This window comes from Salminus brasiliensis, chromosome 1, assembly GCF_030463535.1.
Source record: "Salminus brasiliensis chromosome 1, fSalBra1.hap2, whole genome shotgun sequence".
In the NCBI taxonomy this organism is placed as follows: domain Eukaryota; kingdom Metazoa; phylum Chordata; class Actinopteri; order Characiformes; family Bryconidae; genus Salminus; species Salminus brasiliensis.
Genome location: NC_132878.1, coordinates 76,725,774 through 76,745,308, shown reverse-complemented (window position 1 = coordinate 76,745,308; position 19,535 = coordinate 76,725,774). Strand labels below are relative to the sequence as shown.

General features: G+C 39.5%; 2 protein-coding genes and 2 non-coding genes across 8 annotated transcripts in view; 2 read left to right on the top strand and 2 right to left on the bottom strand.

Moving 5' to 3' along the window:
- Nucleotides 1-340: 340 nt before the first annotated feature.
- trnaa-agc (transfer RNA alanine (anticodon AGC)) lies at nt 341-413 on the bottom strand. The gene has a single exon. It is a non-coding gene; the product is annotated as a tRNA-Ala (tRNA).
- A 639-nt stretch (nt 414-1,052) lies between these two features.
- Nucleotides 1,053-1,139, top strand: trnay-gua (transfer RNA tyrosine (anticodon GUA)). The gene is given in 2 exon segments: nt 1,053-1,089; nt 1,104-1,139. It is a non-coding gene; the product is annotated as a tRNA-Tyr (tRNA).
- A 785-nt stretch (nt 1,140-1,924) lies between these two features.
- On the bottom strand, nt 1,925-9,218 carry dnajc5b (DnaJ (Hsp40) homolog, subfamily C, member 5 beta). The gene is made up of 5 exons (XM_072689583.1): nt 9,159-9,218; nt 8,381-8,503; nt 5,498-5,711; nt 4,813-4,987; nt 1,925-2,041 (listed from the first exon to the last, which is right to left on the bottom strand). The coding sequence occupies exons 2-5, from the start codon at nt 8,485-8,487 to the stop codon at nt 1,956-1,958; spliced, it is 582 nt and encodes a 193-aa protein (XP_072545684.1). The 5' UTR covers nt 8,488-8,503; nt 9,159-9,218; the 3' UTR covers nt 1,925-1,955.
- pde7a (phosphodiesterase 7A) overlaps nt 2,026-19,535 on the top strand; it is a 51,909-nt gene continuing 34,399 nt past the window's right edge. For 4 of the 5 annotated variants that reach the window (XM_072689537.1, XM_072689527.1, XM_072689518.1 and 1 more), the window contains exon 1: nt 16,398-17,631. In XM_072689537.1, the coding sequence (XP_072545638.1) occupies nt 17,494-17,631 (138 nt within the window). In that variant the 5' untranslated portion in view covers nt 16,398-17,493. Of the gene's footprint in view, nt 2,061-16,397; nt 17,632-19,535 lie in introns of those variants that run through there. The other variant, XM_072689552.1, reaches the window with a different exon arrangement.

The following is a 19,535-nucleotide window of genomic DNA, read 5'->3' as shown; positions in this document are numbered from 1 at the left end:
TGAAATCAGGCCTCCTCCATTGCCTAACTGCGGTAGATCATGTGGTTCCCCCGCGCAGACCTCCCATCGGCGTGTGCTGTTTTTAGAAACCCTCTCCTCAGTTGCCATGTTTACTTTACCATATATGAATGCCGGACCTCGGCTGTTGACCCACATCTATGGAGCAAAGGCAGCAAAGTGGATATTGGACTTTACTGGACGGCACTTCACCAACCCCTCTCAGATGTTTAGTAGATCAGTAGAGCAGAGAAATATAACCACGTAGAGGACATACAGAAATCCTTAATTAGGACACTTTACTTACGATATGTGTAATTAAAAAAATTTAAAAAGCAACTCCTGGAGAATGCGGGCATCGATCCCGCTACCTCTCGCATGCTAAGCGAGCGCTCTACCATTTGAGCTAATTCCCCGATACTCCCCGGTCCCCCAATCATCACCCTGACCCTGACCGTCTGCTCCTCTGCACTGCATATTTACATAAACAGCAAGGCGGTAACACAAACCACGGCGCGTTATTCTACTCATAATGAATATATCGCTCTTAAACGTTGCTTCTCATTCATGTGTCTGTACGGAAACATCAGTGCTAGCTAACGTTAAGTTAGCTGACGTTAACGGAGGTAAAGGGACAAACTGGGGGCTAATGAGGGCTTAGTTTGAACGTAGCGCACTGCCGACGTCACGTTAACGTAGCTAGGATCCAGTCATCAGGTAGTAAGTTTGATGTTTTGTCATAACCCACCCATAAAGAAACCGTATGCTTCTTTATCAGACATGTTCGTGTTTTCTTTTAGTGCTAGTTACTAATTAAGCTAGCACTAGCTAACTCCGCTAAAGTATAAAGTTAGCCAGCTAGCGTTAACGTGAACTAATTGCCACGCAGCTAGCTAGCGTAAAGTATAAGTATTAGGATACAGTAGACATAGCCGCTCACACACGTTCATAATGTATATATTATAACGTATTATTAATCATAGAATATGTGTATGTAGCGACCTGTCTTTAGACTCAGCTTTTAATACCGTGAGAAAAGGGGCTGGTGTCAGGGCCCTTCGATAGCTCAGTTGGTAGAGCGGAGGACTGTAGTGGCTGCAGCTGAAATCCTTAGGTCGCTGGTTCGAATCCGGCTCGAAGGAGGCACACTTTTTCAACAACCGACAGAGACAGTAAATAGTGAAGCTCGTTCCTGTAATAAAAGCACAAAGCCTGTGTTTTCGCTTTAGCATGACAAAAAATGACTCTTGACATCCAGCTTTTATTACCTAGTTTCTTAAAATGTTGACTTGTCTCTAAATAATTCCTTAATTCTCATAGATTGTGACTCTGTCATGATTTGTACATCTTATGCCAAAGTAATGTCTTATTTTCACACAGTTCTGACTTATCTTAGTGATGTAATTATAGATTTGATTTCTATTAAGCAAGTAATGTTTATAGATGAATAATAATTTTTAAAATTATAGAGCAAACGATTAAGAAAACAAGTAAGTGATCATTATACTGCTGTTATAATGTATTTTGCAAATAGACACTTTATTAATACCGTTACCCATGTCCTCTTATTAATAGAAGAACCAAGTATTGCAGCATTAAAGCAGCACAAATTAAACATTCAACAGAATTTGAAATTCTGCACTTATGTGAAAACTAGCTTTTTATTCTCATAACATGAGTCGTCGTCGTCGTCATCATCATCATCATCACATTATTATTAACTTTTATATATATATATATTTGTATATGCACAAAAGTCACTGTAATAGTCATTTAGAAGTTATTTACAGACAGCATTGGTTAAAGACACAGCAGTAGGCTAATGCATTGTTGGGTGTTCATTACATTCCTGTGCTAAATGTTAGGAGATACATTTAAAAAGACACTGAACAACTATTAAAATCAGACGTTTATGAGAAATTGCTGTCTATCATGTGCTGGTTGATATGTGTTTTTTCTCAGGTGTACGTTCGGTGTCCATCCCCAATCAACTGGGTCTTCTCACTGGCGTTGGTTGGCTGATGCATAACAGGAGTGTCGCCATCTGGGGAAAAAAGATACAGGTAAGAATGGGCAGTTATCATCATCATCATTAACAACAACAACAACAACAACGAAAATGCCCCCTAAGCAGTGTTACATTACAGGATAGTAACTAATTGCAGGTCCTGCACAAAATGAAAAGTGTTTTGTTCAGTCCAAGGACGTCAGAGCTATTTGCTGCTGGTCTTCCCCAGCAGCCTGCCATTTTTTTGCCCATGGAATGAACACTATGTCCCCCTGTTTGAAGGGCATCCCACTGTTTGCTGGCTTTTCCCCCCGCAGTGGGCGAGGTTGTTTGAAGCTGTCTGCCCAGAAAAAGTTCTCTGAGGCTAAAGCCATGGCACTGGATGTTCGGAGAGTTTTCGAGTAAGTCACAATGTAAACTGTCCTTTGTGGTGTTTGCCTGGCCGATATATTTAGAACCAGCATCGAGCATCCCGTTTGCCGGACTAGGATACACAAACGTGGTGTGTTTGATAGGAAGAGCTGTGGGCAAATGTGACATGAAAGGGACTCATAAAGGCTAGCGTTTCATGTCGTCTCAGTCTTGCATGATATTTTTCAAAGCGCGGAAACAAACAGATTGTTTCCTATTATCGAGTGATAACTAAAAATAACTGGTATGCAAACTCACTTTGAGAAATGACTCAGAGGCAGTAATTATCAGTTTTGTGAGGGACTTCAGCAGACATGAAAAAAAAACCTCCTACAGCTAACTGGCACAAAAACAATGGTTTATATCCAAACATCTGGCTCAGACGTATCTAGTCTATTTATTGTCACTAACAGGGTGTCTAATTGTGTTTAGAAAAACATTTATTTTAAGCTCTGTGCCGTGTGCACCAATATCAAAGCCCGTACCAATGAAAAAATTTTTTTTAGAGGACAGCTTTTGCCCTGTTAAAGCAATGATGAATCAATTAGGGATGATGCAATTTTCAGCCATTGTTGAAACTTTATTTCCATGTGTTTTTCCCAGCTTGAGCTGACCTGTGTGCAGAGCACTCAATATCCAAATTCTTATCAGACGAAAAAGAGTACTAATGTTGGAAAGACATGGCCTGCTTGTGTTAACTGTCTTTATTCATGTCTTTCATGATCTTGCCCCTCAATATACCCTCAATATATTGTGAGGTACCAAGCCTCTTCACCACCTTGGCCTTTAATCCCAGTTTAAAGGCTGTTCCACCTATCCAATTTCCAAATTTCTGGTTGATTAAATTGATTAGAATTAAACATCATCTGAGTTGTTTCTTGTGAAATGCTCAGATCTAGAGAGACTTGCAAAGTCAGAATTGTTGACAGTTTTGGTGATTGTAACCAAACGTCCAAAGCTTTTAATGCTTTAAAAACTTTTAGATTTATCTTACACATTTTTGGAAAAATAAATAAGATCTGAATCCATGGCATGTCTTGCATGCTGTTTTACTTCCCAATATGTTAGATTTAGAAAATAAATATAAATTGTGCTTTAACATTAAAAGGAATTTTTTAATATTAAAAAGTGGCAAAGGGCAAAATAGTTATATTTTTTGAGTTACCACTGTTTTACCATTCTCAGTATCACACACAATACCTCAGACGTGTGGAGGTTGCTTCTGAATAGTAAACAAAAACGACTGTATTTGACCTTCTGACCGCTGGTTCCAATCACCAGTTTCACATCAACTGTTTGAATTCCCTTAGTTTACTTTTAAAAGATATATTTTTTTTTATCTCATTCTGCTCACACCAAATTACACTACAGTTCTGTGCCTGCTCCATTTGGTTGCATGTTGTGTCGTCCTGTTCAGTGTCTTTGCAGATCGGTTCTTATTTTTTTCTTTTGTTGTGTTTTTATTATTATTGTAAATTATTATATTGTAATTAGCCTTGAAATGGGTGATTGAGGGAGTTACATAAATGCAACGAATGTTCTATTAATCATGTTTGTGTGATCAGTAGTAGAGTTGGAGTCACATATGAAAAGAATCTTCTGAAATCAAATCGTGCCTGAAATATCATAAGCTTTTTGCCACATGACATGACGTGACATAAAAAGGCCAGTAGAATAGTAACATCAGCTTCATGTGGCTTTACAGTAATAAGGATGGTGAGGTAACGCTAGTAATGTACTAGATTTTCTTTTCACAATTGAATTAGTGTCATTTTTATATTGTCTAATTTGCAAGTTCACTTCTCCATCATTGCCACAGCCATGTGTGGTCGGGAATCCAGGACAGTATAATTGGCCTCACTATCTCTGGGTGGGCCCTGTCTCCCCAGTCACTCAGCGCAATGATAACCAACACAGGCGTCTGTTAGTTGAACAGAATTGCGTTCCAAGGGCGTTGAGCTCCAGTGACGTTACATTAGCAGCAGTGTGAGAAAAGATGCGATGGTGCTGCATGTGAGTCACAGGGACCACATGCTAGCCTTCATCTTGCTAGCTTGGTGAGATTGTGTGATAGGGGGGAGAGCTACTTAGCAGGTGGAGTTGGACATGACTGTACTGCGTCCTGATGTTGACCTTATTGTTCTTCCTATTTTATCCCACAGTTGCTTGAGCATCTGAGCATGCTACTTATAAGAGAAGTCTTAGATCATTCATTTGTGTTTCATAACATCTCTCAGTAAGGCTTAGTGTTTTTTTAAATATATCAGTTCAGCATTGGTAGCACGTTTTATAATCAGTATCAGCAACTGGGAAAAGTGGCATTATGCCATTGTGCAGTTTCTAAAGATGATCAGCGATAGACATGTATGTGTGTCATTATGTCCATGTGTGCTCACCCCTCTCCACATCGGTGCGGATTTGCTCTTCCAGGTCCTCAGGAGACACATAACACTCAGGGTCTTCCTCTCCAGGGGTGCGGGGCTTACACTTCCCACAGCAGCAGTTGAAGCAGCAGCACAGACAGCAGCAGAAGTAGCAGCCCGTCAACAGGCCGCAGATGGCAAATAGACCCTGTAGATAAGAATGTACATGCACATAAAAACACATTATTTGCTATAACATAGGAATCCTTTTTGGTACATGTACATACATGGCAGATCTGGGCAATACCAAAGTAAAAAGAAGCTGTTAATTCCAAGGCTGTTTTATTTATTGTCATATGTAAAGCAACAAATATTGTTTTTCCCCAATCTGCCATTTTGAGCATGAAAACATGCATAGGAATTATACTCCCCATTTCAATCAGCGTTCATTATAACGCTGATGAAACATTTACAGCAAAGTAAATTCAATTTTGAATGTGTTTAGACACTCATCTATCACAGTGCATCCAACAAAAGGGGTAGCATACAGCTCATTTTATATAGTGGTAGCACACTAAAGCTCAGAATCCTTTTACTGTGATCCACATGGACATGCAGCAGAGCACATTTAAATGAGTAAAGGAATCAAATCTGTAAATGTGTTGCCAATGATATATTAGCTAAGATAACAGCTAAAATTTGATCCTGGGAATCTCACCTTGGCCCACCAACTTGAGAGCATGAAATATGTGTTCACGTTCTCCTCTCCGAACTGCTGCGACACGTACAGACCCAAAGAGCCGTACTTGTCGTAAATGTTCCTTTTCGTGACGTCAGACAGCACAGAGTGTGCATTATTAAGCTCCTTGAATTTCTCAGCAGCTTCTGGGTTCTCAGGGTTCTTGTCAGGGTGATATTTTAGAGCAAGTTTCCTGCAAGAGCAGAGACAGGACTTTAATCAAACCTTCAGATTTTCAAAAACGATGTCCTAAAATTCTGGAATGACCAAAAAGCCATGGGAAAATATAGCAATGTAGGTGAGTGTACAGTGTTGACATCCATGTAAATGTGTGCTTGAATGCAGGTCAATTTCAGTTATATTCAGTTGTGATATAATTGAATTGTAAATTGACGTGTTGTCCCAGAGATAATGACATAATTACACCATAACTTACATATGAAGGCAACTGCAGATTACTATTAATCAACACATTTCCTATGCTGTATAACTCAGAAAGGGTCAGTACCTCCTTGGTTTAAGTTTGACTCATTATAGAGTCTCATCACTACGGGGAGGAATGACCTCAGAGCTTTTTTTTAGTGTTCATTTTTGAACAGCAGGTGAGGACACAGAGTGCTACTGTGTAATGCTGTGAAATTAAATCTTTCCATTGACTAAAGCTGCAAGAAAATCAGTAAATTCATTACAGAACAGTACAGAAATCTAAAATATGACATCCTGTTTTCTAAAGTAACAAACATTGCTAATCTGAGAGGGACTATGGACCTTTATCAAGTCTTCAGATTCCCAAATACTAACTAACAGAATCCTGACAATGTCCATGGAAAAATGCAAAAATGCAGTAATTGAGTTTCAGTGAGTGTATGATGTCAGCATTTTTACACATTACACATGTTATTCTCGAACCACTAAGTTCAGTTTAACTTTGACTATTTTAGACACATTATTTTGAACAGCCAATGAGGATGGCATTACATAGTGTGAAAAAAAATCCACAGAAAAATCTAGGGTGATGGAGTTTTGAATGGACTTGGGATACACCTGCGGGAGAAATTCCACTAGTTACGTAGGTGCGGGTGACAGGAAAAACTAAGATCACTGAAAATCAGCATTGTGCTCTCAGATGCAGATTTGTCAGCATATGCTGGGGTTAATAATGTGCAGGGTCCTACGGGAAGAGCTTCACAACATTTGGAGCTCAGACAGATGTTCGTCTGTTGTGGATCAGATGCCCTTATTTACACCTAACTTTGGCCTGCCAACTGACTGTGTGCAGAGCGCAGACCCTGTTAGCAGCTCTGGCAGTGTGTCAGCACACGAGGGTGAGGAGAGCATCACCAACTGCTGTTATTTCCTCTATTAGAATCCTCACATGCTATTTTTTACCTCAGACGAGCTTTCAATGAGTCTACAATGTCAGTATCTTCACTCCACATTTCTCCCAAAAACACGTTAATCTCAATATAGGTTGAATTCCCAACAGTGACAGTTCAATTAGGAACAGTTAGACAGGAACTACATGCTAAACACTAAAGAGATGGTTCATCGACATCCGTTCAGTTCGTGTTTTTTTTATTAGTTCTGAACTGGAGCTAAATGATAAAATGATAAAATATGCAAGTTTGGGTGACTTTGACTTCTATTACATGTAAGCCACATTAGCCTTGTAGTGTATTTAGTGCATAACTAACAAAGCAAACCTCAAACCCTAAAGTCTTAATTCATTGAGTACGGAAGGAGTAAGGTAAGGTGTAAATGTGATTATTTGGTAATCTATTCCTTTAAAATGATCAAAAATCTAAACTAACAGACTCAGTTAATCTAAGAAGGACCATTGTTACGTTGTCCTCAGATTAAACCCTTTAAAACCCATTAAATAAACATAGCCGTCTTAATTTTCTGCGTGGTGTGGCGAAAAATTGTCATTTCTCATCAACATTTTATAATGCTCCAAGCACGCACGCTCATTAATTTTTGATTAAGCCAATGGCCTCTGAAAGAGTTGCTATGATTACATATTCATTAACTGCAAACAAGGGCTGTTAAAATGCTTACCATTTAAATGGCTCTTAAAGGCAGTGTGAATTAGCGCATGTAAGTACTGTAATTGTTGGAGCATCACTGCGGGTTTGAAGTGAACTCGTGTTATGGAATCGGCCCACTTGTTGCTTTAGTGTTTTAGTGCTCTTGATATTTTTAGATGACGTGAGCTCAGGCTCTCTGAGTACATGGAGGAAAGACAAGGGCAAATAGCACACTCTGCTAATGTTCATATTCTCTGTAACCATATATTAATGTCTGTGTACTGCTGGCTTACAAAGGAAAGTCTGTCTGTGTGTTTGTCCTCTTTTTCCAGCCTACTCTACTGTAATAATTTGCTGTTTTTAGTAGTTGTTGCAGAGTTATTAGTCAAAGCCTATACGCTGTTAACCAATGACAGTGACGGTTTATCCAAGCAATAGTACAGACGAACACGCACATGCAGAGTTTAATACTGCAATGAGCGAAATAAGGTAAGCCATCTGTTCACTATGAATATTTCAGTATTACAAAAGTCATATTATATTCATACATCTGTTCAGTTGCCAAAAGCTTTGGTTATAAAAGAGGATTTCGAACTTTTGCATTCTTCACCTATTATTCTACACTTACATATTAATAAGATAGAAATACATTTATTTATAGTGCCTTTCACAGACCCTAGGAAGGCTTCACAATCCAAACATAAAAAAAAGTATTTAGGAATGAACACTGACAAGATATCAGTCAAGGCATATATATACAAGAATTCGGAAGAAAACAAGAAAAACATGATAGTTAGGGACACTGATTCAATGAACGTCCCTCAGGTAAACTTACCTGTAGGATTTCTTGATGTCATCATGGGTGCAGTTCTTGTCAAGGCCGAGTATCTGGTATAGAGCCTCACCTGACGTGGACAGGGCTCGTTGCCTTTGTTCAGTCATGTTCCTTGACCATTACCTTAACATTAAACATGCCATTAAAATGGGTGTTTCACAGACAAAACAAATTCACACCAAATGTAATCAATTGACCAAGAACTGTTTGATGTCAGAGGTTTGTTTCTTTAGTTTTACACTGGCGCTACATGTTAACCTGCAGAATGTGACTGTGAAGCAAATTTCAGACACCAAAGCCATTCAACTGATTTGGTGGTCAGAGGACAACTGTGTGAATTCGATTTTTTTGTAAATCAAAAAATTTTTTTGTATCACACAGTGATATTTGAAGTATGACAGGTTTCCATTAGAGCACTCTGAAGGAATTAGGAGCCTCCTGACAGCAGCTACTGGTGCGTTAATGCCAGCTGAAATACAGCAAATCTCACAAAACAGACCTGCTGTTAATGTAGTTATTCCACAGGTAATTTACCTGTAAGATAACATTGTTTTGAGGCAAATTCTCAGAAGCATTCGTATTTTTACCCCTCACCTGTCTGAATAATTCCATTACTGTTACTGAGCCTGCATTGAATATTTAATAATCCGCAAAATTATACAACCTGGACGACTCTCTGTCCAAAAAGAACGCAAGAAAACAAGACAAAAAGAGAACATAGAACAGAATATAGATAAGAATCAGCAGCAATCCCACAGAAAGCCATTTGCGTTCTTACCTGTTAAACTCAGCTTCAGACACTGCGGACGTTGGTTCTCTCCCAGGCTAGGCAGACAGGTCAATGGAGTCTGGTTGCTCCTCTATAGGTGAGTAGATTACTGGAGAAATGAATTATACATGGAGCTAGTCATGAGCTCAGGTAACTTTAGGCCTGTCTAACATGGTTGCCAACAGGCTTGATTGGGTTTCAGTGTGTATGATCATTGGAGTATAGAAGAAGACTGTGATGTATGGCTGACTACTGCCGGACTTCTGGATGGGTATCCGACTCGTGATGAGAAAAAGAAGGCATCATATAATAAGTAATATCCAATCCTCATTTATATACCAGCATAATTTAGTTGTATATGTTTTGCTCTCAGTTTGGATGTGTAACAGGCGATCGTATGCTTATCAGAGACATGCAACAGCCCCATCTTGTGGTTTCTTGTGCTAGTGTACACTATTTCACTATACTGTATGTGGGTGAACATTTTGTTGACAAATAGCAATGCAAACATTGGCTTAGACAATTGTTGAAATTTTGTCATATCTTTCATGGTTGTGTGTTGAACTTGTGTGTTTATTTAACATCATACTTTCCATACATCACTATATCATTGCTTGCACTAAAACTTGCAATACACCTTACTTTCTTTTAATCATTTGTGTGTAATTACAAAGATTGCCTATATATTCTAAACTACTAAGATCACAAATCCATTTTCATGGCATGTCTATTGAGATTTAACAGCAGCATAATGTACAGTTGTGTTCAGAAGTTTACATACACTCATCATGGACATGAATGTCATGCCAATATGCGACTTTCAATTATTTATTTAAACAATTCATTTTGTCCAACATACCAAAAGTAATAATTAATAATAATTAATCATATTAATATTAATTAACAATATTACAAAAGTAATAATTAAGTTTATTAATAAGCTTTAACTATTTTGTATTTCTCTGAAATTACCACATGATCAAATTATACAGACAGGGTTTAAAATATTAATACATCATATCTAATATTTCGTTAAATGCTCCTTAGCACGTTTTACCTTGACCAGGCACTTTTAGTGGCCATCAACAAGCTTCTTCTGGTAGAATTGTGGTTGGATATTTGACCACCCTTATTGGCAAAATGGTAGAGTTTAATTAAATGTCTTGGCACACACTCCATTTCATATTTAAACAGGACTTTAGGACTTTCCAAAAGCTTAATGTTAGGCCTAGAACATGTTGCTACCACCGCCATGTTTAACAGTTGCTATGGTGTTTTTGTGGTTAAATGCCCCACCGTTAGCCCTCCAAACATCTTTGTATCTTTGCTCCAGAATGCTTTTTCTTTGTTCATGTGGCAGCTGCAAACTTTAGTTGAGCCTGAAGGTGTCATTTTTGAAGCAGAGGCTTTTTTCTCTGACAACAGCCTCTCAGCCAATGCCAATGTAAAACTTGCTTGACTGCCGACAGAGACTCATATTTGACCTGATTATCTAGAAGTCAGTTGTTTAGAAATGACTCCAGGAAACATATTCATGTGATTATGTGATTTAAAGTGATTTAATAAGTGATTTAAGTGATATAAGTGATTTAAAAACACACATCTGGCTTGATCATTTTGAAAAAAAAAAATATTATTCACTTTAGTGCTCAGACACTGTCTAGAAAAATTAATTGCAGAAATACAAGCCTAAATATTTTATTTTCTTTAAGCAGAAAGATACAAGCAAACCAAAATACAAGGTTTTCCTGGCCTCCCTCTCTACCATAAACAGGAAAGAAACACACATCCAAAAAAAAAACAGGGCCTTACCCCCTACTCTGCTTTTAGGCTTGATTAAAAGTACAAAAAAAGAATTAAATACATGAATGTAGAATGAAGAAAAAATCAAATACATACTAAAATTCATACGGCAATTTATCTGGCTGGTGGTGCAGCCGAAACGACTCTTTATAGTGGCAGCTTTTTTCATGCCACCAATCAGGAGCCACATCACTCTCACGTCCAATGACTGTCATTTAAACAGACAAGGACAACATAGAAGCGAAAGAAAAATAGAACACCATACACACATACCCTCCAACCCTCCCTCTGTCCGTAACAGACACACTCAGAGACCATATGGAAAACGAAACCTTTGGACATAACTGAATTAATATTGAGATTTAAATCACTGATTAAGACTGAGGTTCAGTATTTTTTTTTATATCCTACTACAAAGTGAGTGGTATTTATTTTGTTCACCTGGCAGAAAGATGAGTAAAATGCGTTTACCCAGTTCTACCACTAGATGGCAGCTAATGACACAGATTACAACAGCAAGCTAAGAGCAAAACCTCCTTTTCATTTTGTAATGCAATTCTCCTTTTATTCAGCCCACTCAGGGCCTGTGTAACAAATAACAGTGCCAAAAACAAACACAGAAATATCTTGTAAATCCTATGCATGAAAATCTAGAAATGAGACCAAGCAACAGCTATATGTCCAAATAAAAGGACATACATTTCTTCTCACTTAGTAGCATTTTATACGACTAAAATGATTTCATTGTATTAAAGGACCTCTTGTATTCAACTTTTCTACTCACATTCAACACAAGTGCCTCTCATCCAGCCACTACTCTTTTCAAGTTGGAAAGGTCCAACAAGCAGGGGTGCACAGCAGGGTTTTTTTTTTTTCAAATGGTAGACCATCTGCAAATTTAGCATAAAGCATTTTGTATAAGAGTACTGGCTAAGCTTACGTAGCACACAGTAATATCTTGATGAAGTGAATAATGTGGATATAAAATAGTTGTGCTTATATAAGAGCTTTAAATGACCCCTATAATTGGAGAGTTTCCTAAATGGATGCAGCGAAGGGAAGTGAATAGAGGCTGAATTGGAATTGGGACCGGTGCCACTGCTGACGTCAAACAAGCACTATCAATTATGCCGGCACTCCCTGTGTTTATGGTCTCCTGATGACTAGCACGTAGTGCAGGTCGGATTGCAAGTGGATACTTGCTGTCTCGGGGGGAATTAGCAGGTGTGCTGCCTAGCTCCTCTCATCGCAGTCAGTTTCCCCCCCAGAGCCCACCAGGGGACCGAACTCGCAAAGCATGTCTGTCAGAGGAAGAGTGCGTACAGCAAACAGTGTTTCAGAAACAAATCATTAATAAATGGTTTCCTCCTGCTTGGGAAATGAGAGGAGTCCCTAATGAGTAGCACATGGAGACTGTAGATGCAGATGACGTCGTCCATGACACTGTTACCAGTGGGCTGCTTTAAAGGGCCCATATCCTACACGTTTTTCTTTTGTTACGTAAGGGAACATTTATGATGTTTGTATTGGTTTATGTACCAAAAAAAATCATAATTATTTATTCTCAAATGACAATTACAGAGCCTCTTTTACCCCTTTGATTTTAAGACTGATATATGTAAATATCTGTGTTCTGATTGGCTTAGCCTGCATTGTACTTCTTGTAAAAAGCAGTCCAGGCAGTCAACACAAAACAGACTCTAAAACAGGCTGTTTTTGCGTAGCTTGGTTTTGAGATATGGACAATATGGACAAGAAAGAATGTTTAAACACTAATAAACTCCATGAAATTGGATCTTTAAATGTTTCAATTAACCATAGACTTTAATTTTTATTCAAGGCAGGAATGTTGACCTGAGTTTTATTGTTTATCATTTGTGTTTGGTGCTACTCTCCTGTGATAATCACAATCTAGGTTTCTAGTTCAGTTTCATTTATTTATTTGAGCTTGCATGTTAAGGATAACGGAATAACCCTAGAATTGTTCAGTCATGTTTTCATTAGTGGCACATGATATACAACATGCGCCATGATATATAACTTTAAACCAGTGCGATATTGTAAATACAGAGTATGTATAATGTGTATATAGTATAAGTTAATGTGTAAATTGCCAGTATTTCTATTTTGTAAATATGTGTTGTTTCTTTACTACCGTGAGGTTTTTCACTCACCTGTACACCTGTGTAATGTGATGTGACAATAAGTGTAATTTGATTTTATTCGATTTTGAACAGTGAAGGCTACATGCATTAAGCTAGGCAGTGCCTAAGACACTATTGGAAACATTTCTTGCTAATACGAACAATATTAGAGCACAGAAATAAGCGATAAATACATTTTAGTCGTCCATTTCAGTCATGCGGTGTTACATCTTTATTGTTAACCACTAAGTCTTCTAGACTGTAACTCAATGCATTTTTAGAAGAGTGACATTTTTACTATGACTCCGTGTACGTATGTTTTGATTTGTGTTGAACTTTGTTCTGGTCCAAGATTTGCTCTTTGGCATGGTGGAATTGATCTGGCACTGTTTTGCCAGGTTGCCTGGAAAAGGCTTAGGATTGCATGGCAGGGGGGCTGGGTTGTGCTGAATTGTATTCTAAGCTGTTGGGGAGGAGGTGGGAGGGAGTCATTGTACCCACTACTGGCATACAGCCTGACTGTTGCCATGGTACAGTTCACTATTGTCCCCTCCGGTCTCCTGCAATTCAACTTAAAACATTCTGAAGCTATATCTCGTTTCTGCTCCAGTTAAGAGCGCTCAAAGCATAGACTGGCCAGACGGAGATGAATTTGTTAAAGCAAATGAACCGCAGATCCCAAATTGGACAATAAGGTATTGTTATATTGTTGTATGTGAAGTGTAACTGTGTGCATAGAGCATTTGTTGGGCATACAAAGAGCACACAATACGTTAGTGGTTATTGTCCATTCAATATCATTGCTGGAAACTGGGGAGATTAGAGAGCGGAATAGTGTGCTCAATTTATGCTATAACAATAAACCAACCATGAAGAAACTTCAGATGAAAATCAACTCGTGAATGAGCAAACAATAGCTGCGCTAATATCTGCTTGTAATTAATATGTTAAGATCTACAAATAGTCCATTATAAGAAACATGACTAATGTCAAGCTTTCACTACAACTTGCAATGACCCCTCCACCCAAAAGCCCTGAGTGTCGAGTTAAAGTATGGATTACGCATTGTATTATAAGTGTTGCATCAGTGTAAACAAACTCGATCAATAGGTCAACATGCAAATGTACCAGGCAAATAAACCCACAGGTTTATTTACCTGGTAAATAAACGGTGGGTTTCTTCAGGCCTAACGTCAGAAATGACTGGAATGATAAAGAATGGGAACTCAGTTCATTTGCTGAAGTGAGGGGTGACTTTTATAGCACCTAAAATGTCTGAACGATCTCTAAATCAGGCCTATCAAACAAGAGGGGGTAGTTTGTTTTTATAAGTGATAATAATAATAGGCACTCATTTCAAGCAGGCAGTTTAAAGGTCCCTTATCCACCTTTTGTTATGTTTAAGTGGGTTGATGTACCAAAATTACACCTATTTTCAAATCTCTTCCCAAATTCCACAATTAAAAAGACTTTTTGTCACTGTGCCTTTAAGGCCCTGTCTCATTCCTTGCACTTGTACCCCTCGTTTTCACTTGCATGCTTAGGTGTGCAGGGCTGTAAGGTGTCCTGTTTAAATGATACATTTTAAATAATCTCCAACATTAGTGCTCACAAACATTGCCTTCAGACCGCACATTTAAAAATGCTATTACCCATGTTCCCCTGTTATCTCATATTTGATGCACGAAAACAATCCCAGGACGGCTTGAAAAATGGGAAAAAAAAAAGACAAAAAGTAGAATAGTAGAATCTTTTCATCCTTTTTTTTCATTTATGCAATTTTAATATACATTGTAATACAAATCTAATGCAGGAGACGATATAACTTGAACCCGGCCATTTCTTTAGAAATGTAAGTGCTTTAGTCATCTATTGACAGCCTTGTATAATGTATATAGCAAACTACTCACTATCTGGTTACATGTTCCAATTGTGACTTGTCTATCCCTCAACACTTACACCTCTTTTTCTTCATCACTTTGACAATCTTTGCTGCCTTTTTCCATACATGGACTGGAGAGTGAATTGTATTTTACATTTTGTACAGTTGTGTACATCCTACAGAGAATCTGAACACCTTATTATATATATTATTATAATGGCTATTTAATTGACTATAGCTATGCACAGCACAGATCACCCCAAATCAGGGTTATCAAACTTCTACATTGTCACACCATTATATATTTACAGTATTTTCCCCTTCCCCCAATTTGCTCTTTTAGGATTTGGCTTCATGAAATCCAGCCAATAATACCAAAGACTGAAAATGCAGCTTCAGTTCTGATATCGACGCTGTTGCACGCAAGCCTCCAGATGTCACAAAAGCCGGATTGAATGTTATAAGCTCTGCAGGCCTTATGCAAGTAGTCTGTCAACATCCACCCTGACAAAGATGTTGATAGGCCCTGCTGAAATGACTATTGGTATTCTTTGGAGGCCAAATCATGTTAAGGTAAGCTGTATGTACAACTGTATGTCTACTAATCTAACGTTTCTTCCAAAATCAAGTGTATTTGTGCAGTTACAACTCAAAGATTGTACACGAGATATTGGAACATTACTGAGCGTTTGATTGCATTTAGCATTAGTGAGGCCAGATACCGATATTGGGTGATTAGTTCTAAATCAAAAACACCCCTACAACTTATCCTAAAGATATTGAGTGATACTTCATCGCTCTACTGCTCCACAGCCCAATTAAGGGGCCTTACATCTCTCTAGCTGATGCTTGGCTTTGGGCATGGTGACTTTCGGCTCATGTGCGGCTGATCCAGAGAATCACATTCTATTGCAACGCTTTCTAGTCTTACAGTCGTGTTAATAACTGAGGGTGCACCTCGCTCATTAGAAGGGGCATTTGGCTGCTTTTGGACACACTGTGTGGATGGGCATTGGTTGCTTTCCATAAAGGCCTGTGCATTTTAAACTGTGAAAACAATGAACATGTCAGGTCATGGATTTATACACCCTCGTATAAAACGTATTACAGTTAAGTGAGGCTCGCTGCTCACGACCAACCATGGATGACTCATGCAGGAAAGGTAATCACAGGCAGTGATGCAGACGGGCTGCAGGGCAAACCCCGTTGTGGTGGAATACCCTCATGGAGGTCCATGCAGTCGGTGTAAGACTTGCATAAATCAGCCTTGGAATCGCCCCTCAGAATCCGCCCAATGGGATGGCTCGTAGCAAAACCCTTCACTAGCCGCGTCCAATCAGAGGCGGCTTTACACGGACATCTGCGCTGCTATTGGCTGAAACGGTGCGGGGATGTATTTTCGTGAGCGCTTTCAGCCAACAGCTCCATCTCTGGCGAGGTGCTGAAGCATTTGCAGTGTTATTTATTTAATTTTTTGAAGAGAAAAGCCTAAGTTAGCAAGCTTGTGGTGTTCTCTACGCGATTCTGTCCTTTTACTTCATTCATTTCGCTCTTGATACGGCCAGCATGTGCCAAGGCCGATGCTCACGGTGCTTTTGTTTCCCTCCAACCTCCGCCGTCTCTGCTGCTGCTGCCGCCGCCGCCTGCCCAGCGCCCTGCCGCCGCGCTGCTGCATCAAGTGAGCTTCGGTGCGTGGTGAAGTACGACAGCTCTCCGTGCCTGCAGTGAGGAAAGACAGCACAAAAAAGAGAGAGAAGGAGAAAAGGACTGAATAAGCTACCACTGCAGACCTGCCGCGTACAGCGTGGAAAGCGGCCAGGCTCTTACAAAAAAAAGAAAAAGATCACCGGCGAGACCCCGTACGTGAGCTCGGTTCAGCTCTGGTCCAGTTTATCAGCTTAATTTTCTTGCGAGCATCGCTGCCGATGTGAAGTGCTCATGCCTTTTGTGTTGACACGCCGAGGAGCCATTTCACGATGAGCCACGGCTGAGAGAAGGAGAGAGAGGCAGAGAGAGGCAGAGAGAGGGGGAAGAGTTTGAAAGAGAGAACGACAGCGAGAGAGAAAAAAAGAGAGAGAGAGGGGGGTAAAAAATGAGGAAGCGTTTTTTAAAAGATATCAAAAAGACACAGGCCTCCTCCTCGTCGTCCGCAGGCCCCGAGCCGTGTGAGAAAAGGAGGAAAGGGGCCCGAGCCTGGTGAGTGAGCGCAAGACCCCCGAGTGGAGGAAAGAAATGGAGTGCGGGACGACGGGGAACCAACACGGACAGAAGCCGTGCGACTTTCACGCTCACCCGAACAAAATGAAGTACTGGTCTTGAACATCTCGTTTCTCCTTTTTTCTTTTTTTCCTTTGCATTTAAGATTAAATAAATCCGGGTTTCGACAGACGACGCTGGGAAGCTCCATGCCATTCCTCCTCCTTCTCCCTCTCCTTTTTTATTACTGATTCATCACTTTCGTCTTTTTTCCTGTTCATTTAAACTTTTAATCCGGATCCAGCGCTGATAGAGTTCAATGGAAGTATGTTATCAGTTACCGGTCTTGCCTCTAGACAGGCCGGTTCCCAAGCATGTTCTCAGCCGGAGGGGAGCCATCAGTTTCAGCTCCAGCTCCTCTCTATTTGGTGCCCCAGACCCAAGACAGCTGGCACAGGTAAAGCCTTTACTGTGCGTGTGTGTGTGTGTGTGTGTGCCATCTGTGGCTTAACCTTTTCTATCTGCTTTTGTCCATTATGTTACTGCAAGTCTTTGTAGGCCTTCAGTAGCAGAAATGGACAGGGCTTTCAGTATGAATTATTATTTTTTTCCATGGTCTTTTAATTTGGACTTGTAAAAGCAAATGTTCTGTATCAGAGGTTTGCCTGTGGCCCAGCACAAGGCACCTGTATTTGGAAGGGGTTCTCGCAGGCTTGCAGGTTGTTGCTTGCTGGCACAGATGGCAGACCTGTGATGGCAGACTAGTGTTCAACTTGAAAATGTACTGTTCTTTGCTTTTTTGATTTAAAGGTAAATTACAATAGTTTTTTTTTTATACGTCACTACATTGTTAAAATGTAAACGATGTGGTGGTGATGGGATCCAGACCTCTGAAGACTTTACAAGCACTGTCACAGAAAGTTATAAGGTGCAATACGCTACCTGGACGTCCAGTGCTTTTTTTTTATGTGTAAGCATGGAGTTGTAAGGTAGGATAGTCCCTAAATTTAATTTTTCCAGATTTACCCTTTTTAGTGCCATCATCGCATATAAAATATAGAAGACATGTGTAGGTTCACAGCTGGTTTTGCATAGCGTCAAAAAAAAAAAAACACTATAATGCATAAATACTGCGACTCCTGGTTCCTCTCACCAACCCGAATCTGTACATTTCTCTACAATGTACCCTTTCATGTTCAATCAATCGTCTGTCTGTTTACACTGTTTGTAAAACTATTTGAATTATGCACAAATTGAGATTTTGGAGTAATGTGGAGTATGTTTTCTCTCTCAGCAATGTTTTAACTGCAAACAGTATCAAGATAACAGGTTAAGAGAAACCTAATCATGTCAGTCATGATTAACCTAATCAACAGTTAATATTGTGTAATGAAGGCCGTAGCTATCTTTTGGCCAAAAGTATTCTTCACGTTTTTTTGTAAAAATTTTAAACCTTGAACTGTAGAGTTGTAAACTAACTGTAAAAAAGTTGAAGAGGCCATGTTATTAAGCAGCTGCTTGTGAGGGCACTGAAACATTGCGTGAACTTCTGATGAACTTCTGTCTTGAAAGAATCCTCAGATTCTGTAGTTCTGCAAGACCTGTAGGGTACATTTCAACATTTGCTGCTTTATTCAGTGCTTGAGGTGTAAACAAATGAAGCTTTGCTTTGGGGTTAATTGATTCATTGTAGATAAACTTACCTGCTCAGAATTCTTAAGACTGGTGGTGATGGGGACAAGGAGTTGCAGTGTCTACTACTAAGTATCCAGTTTCATTTTATTTACTACCCCCAAAACCGTTAATCAATGTTTTCTTGACTGTTTTCGAGTACTCTTGATAATGGTTAAATGCATCGTAAAGCAAAGCTGTTACAGCTTTTGAGTTTCAGTGTAGTAGTTTTCAAAGGCTTCAGAAGTCTGGCTAAGATCATCTCATCCCTGTCGTAAACAGATTTGAATGACTGAATGTGCAGAAACAAAATGCAGAAATTCATTGAGCAATTAAAAAACATAGTTCGGCTTTAGGGACTGTGGTACATGAACCCAATAATGTTGTGTCCGACGTGAAAAGTGTTTAGGAAAAGGATTTTTGAAGTATTTACCTCATCGAGAGATTTTTATATTTGTTCATTTGTCAAAATGTATCTGCAATTGGCAGTTGTACTCTTAGAGCACTCACAATACAGTCCAAATGACGGACATGGTGCTTTCTAACCCTGTGAGCCAGGCCTGTAAATGGGAATGCCTCCAAGGCTTTCCCTGGCTTTTAGCTGGAATTTCATCTGTGAGTGGAATGTGGGGTAGACCCAAAGTGACACTCTGGCCCTCAGTCCAAGCCCGGGCTCGTCCAGGCCTTTGT

Coding starts and splice junctions, on each gene's coding strand:
- dnajc5b (XM_072689583.1), bottom strand. CDS start 8,487: ATGACTGAACAAAGGCAACGAGCCCTGTCCACGTCAGGTGAGGCTCTA. Junction 5,712..8,380: donor GACATCAAGAAATCCTACAG/GTAAGTTTACCT, acceptor CTGCTCTTGCAG/GAAACTTGCTCTAAAATATC. Junction 2,042..4,812: donor CCGCACCGATGTGGAGAGGG/GTGAGCACACAT, acceptor TTTTTTCCCCAG/ATGGCGACACTCCTGTTATG.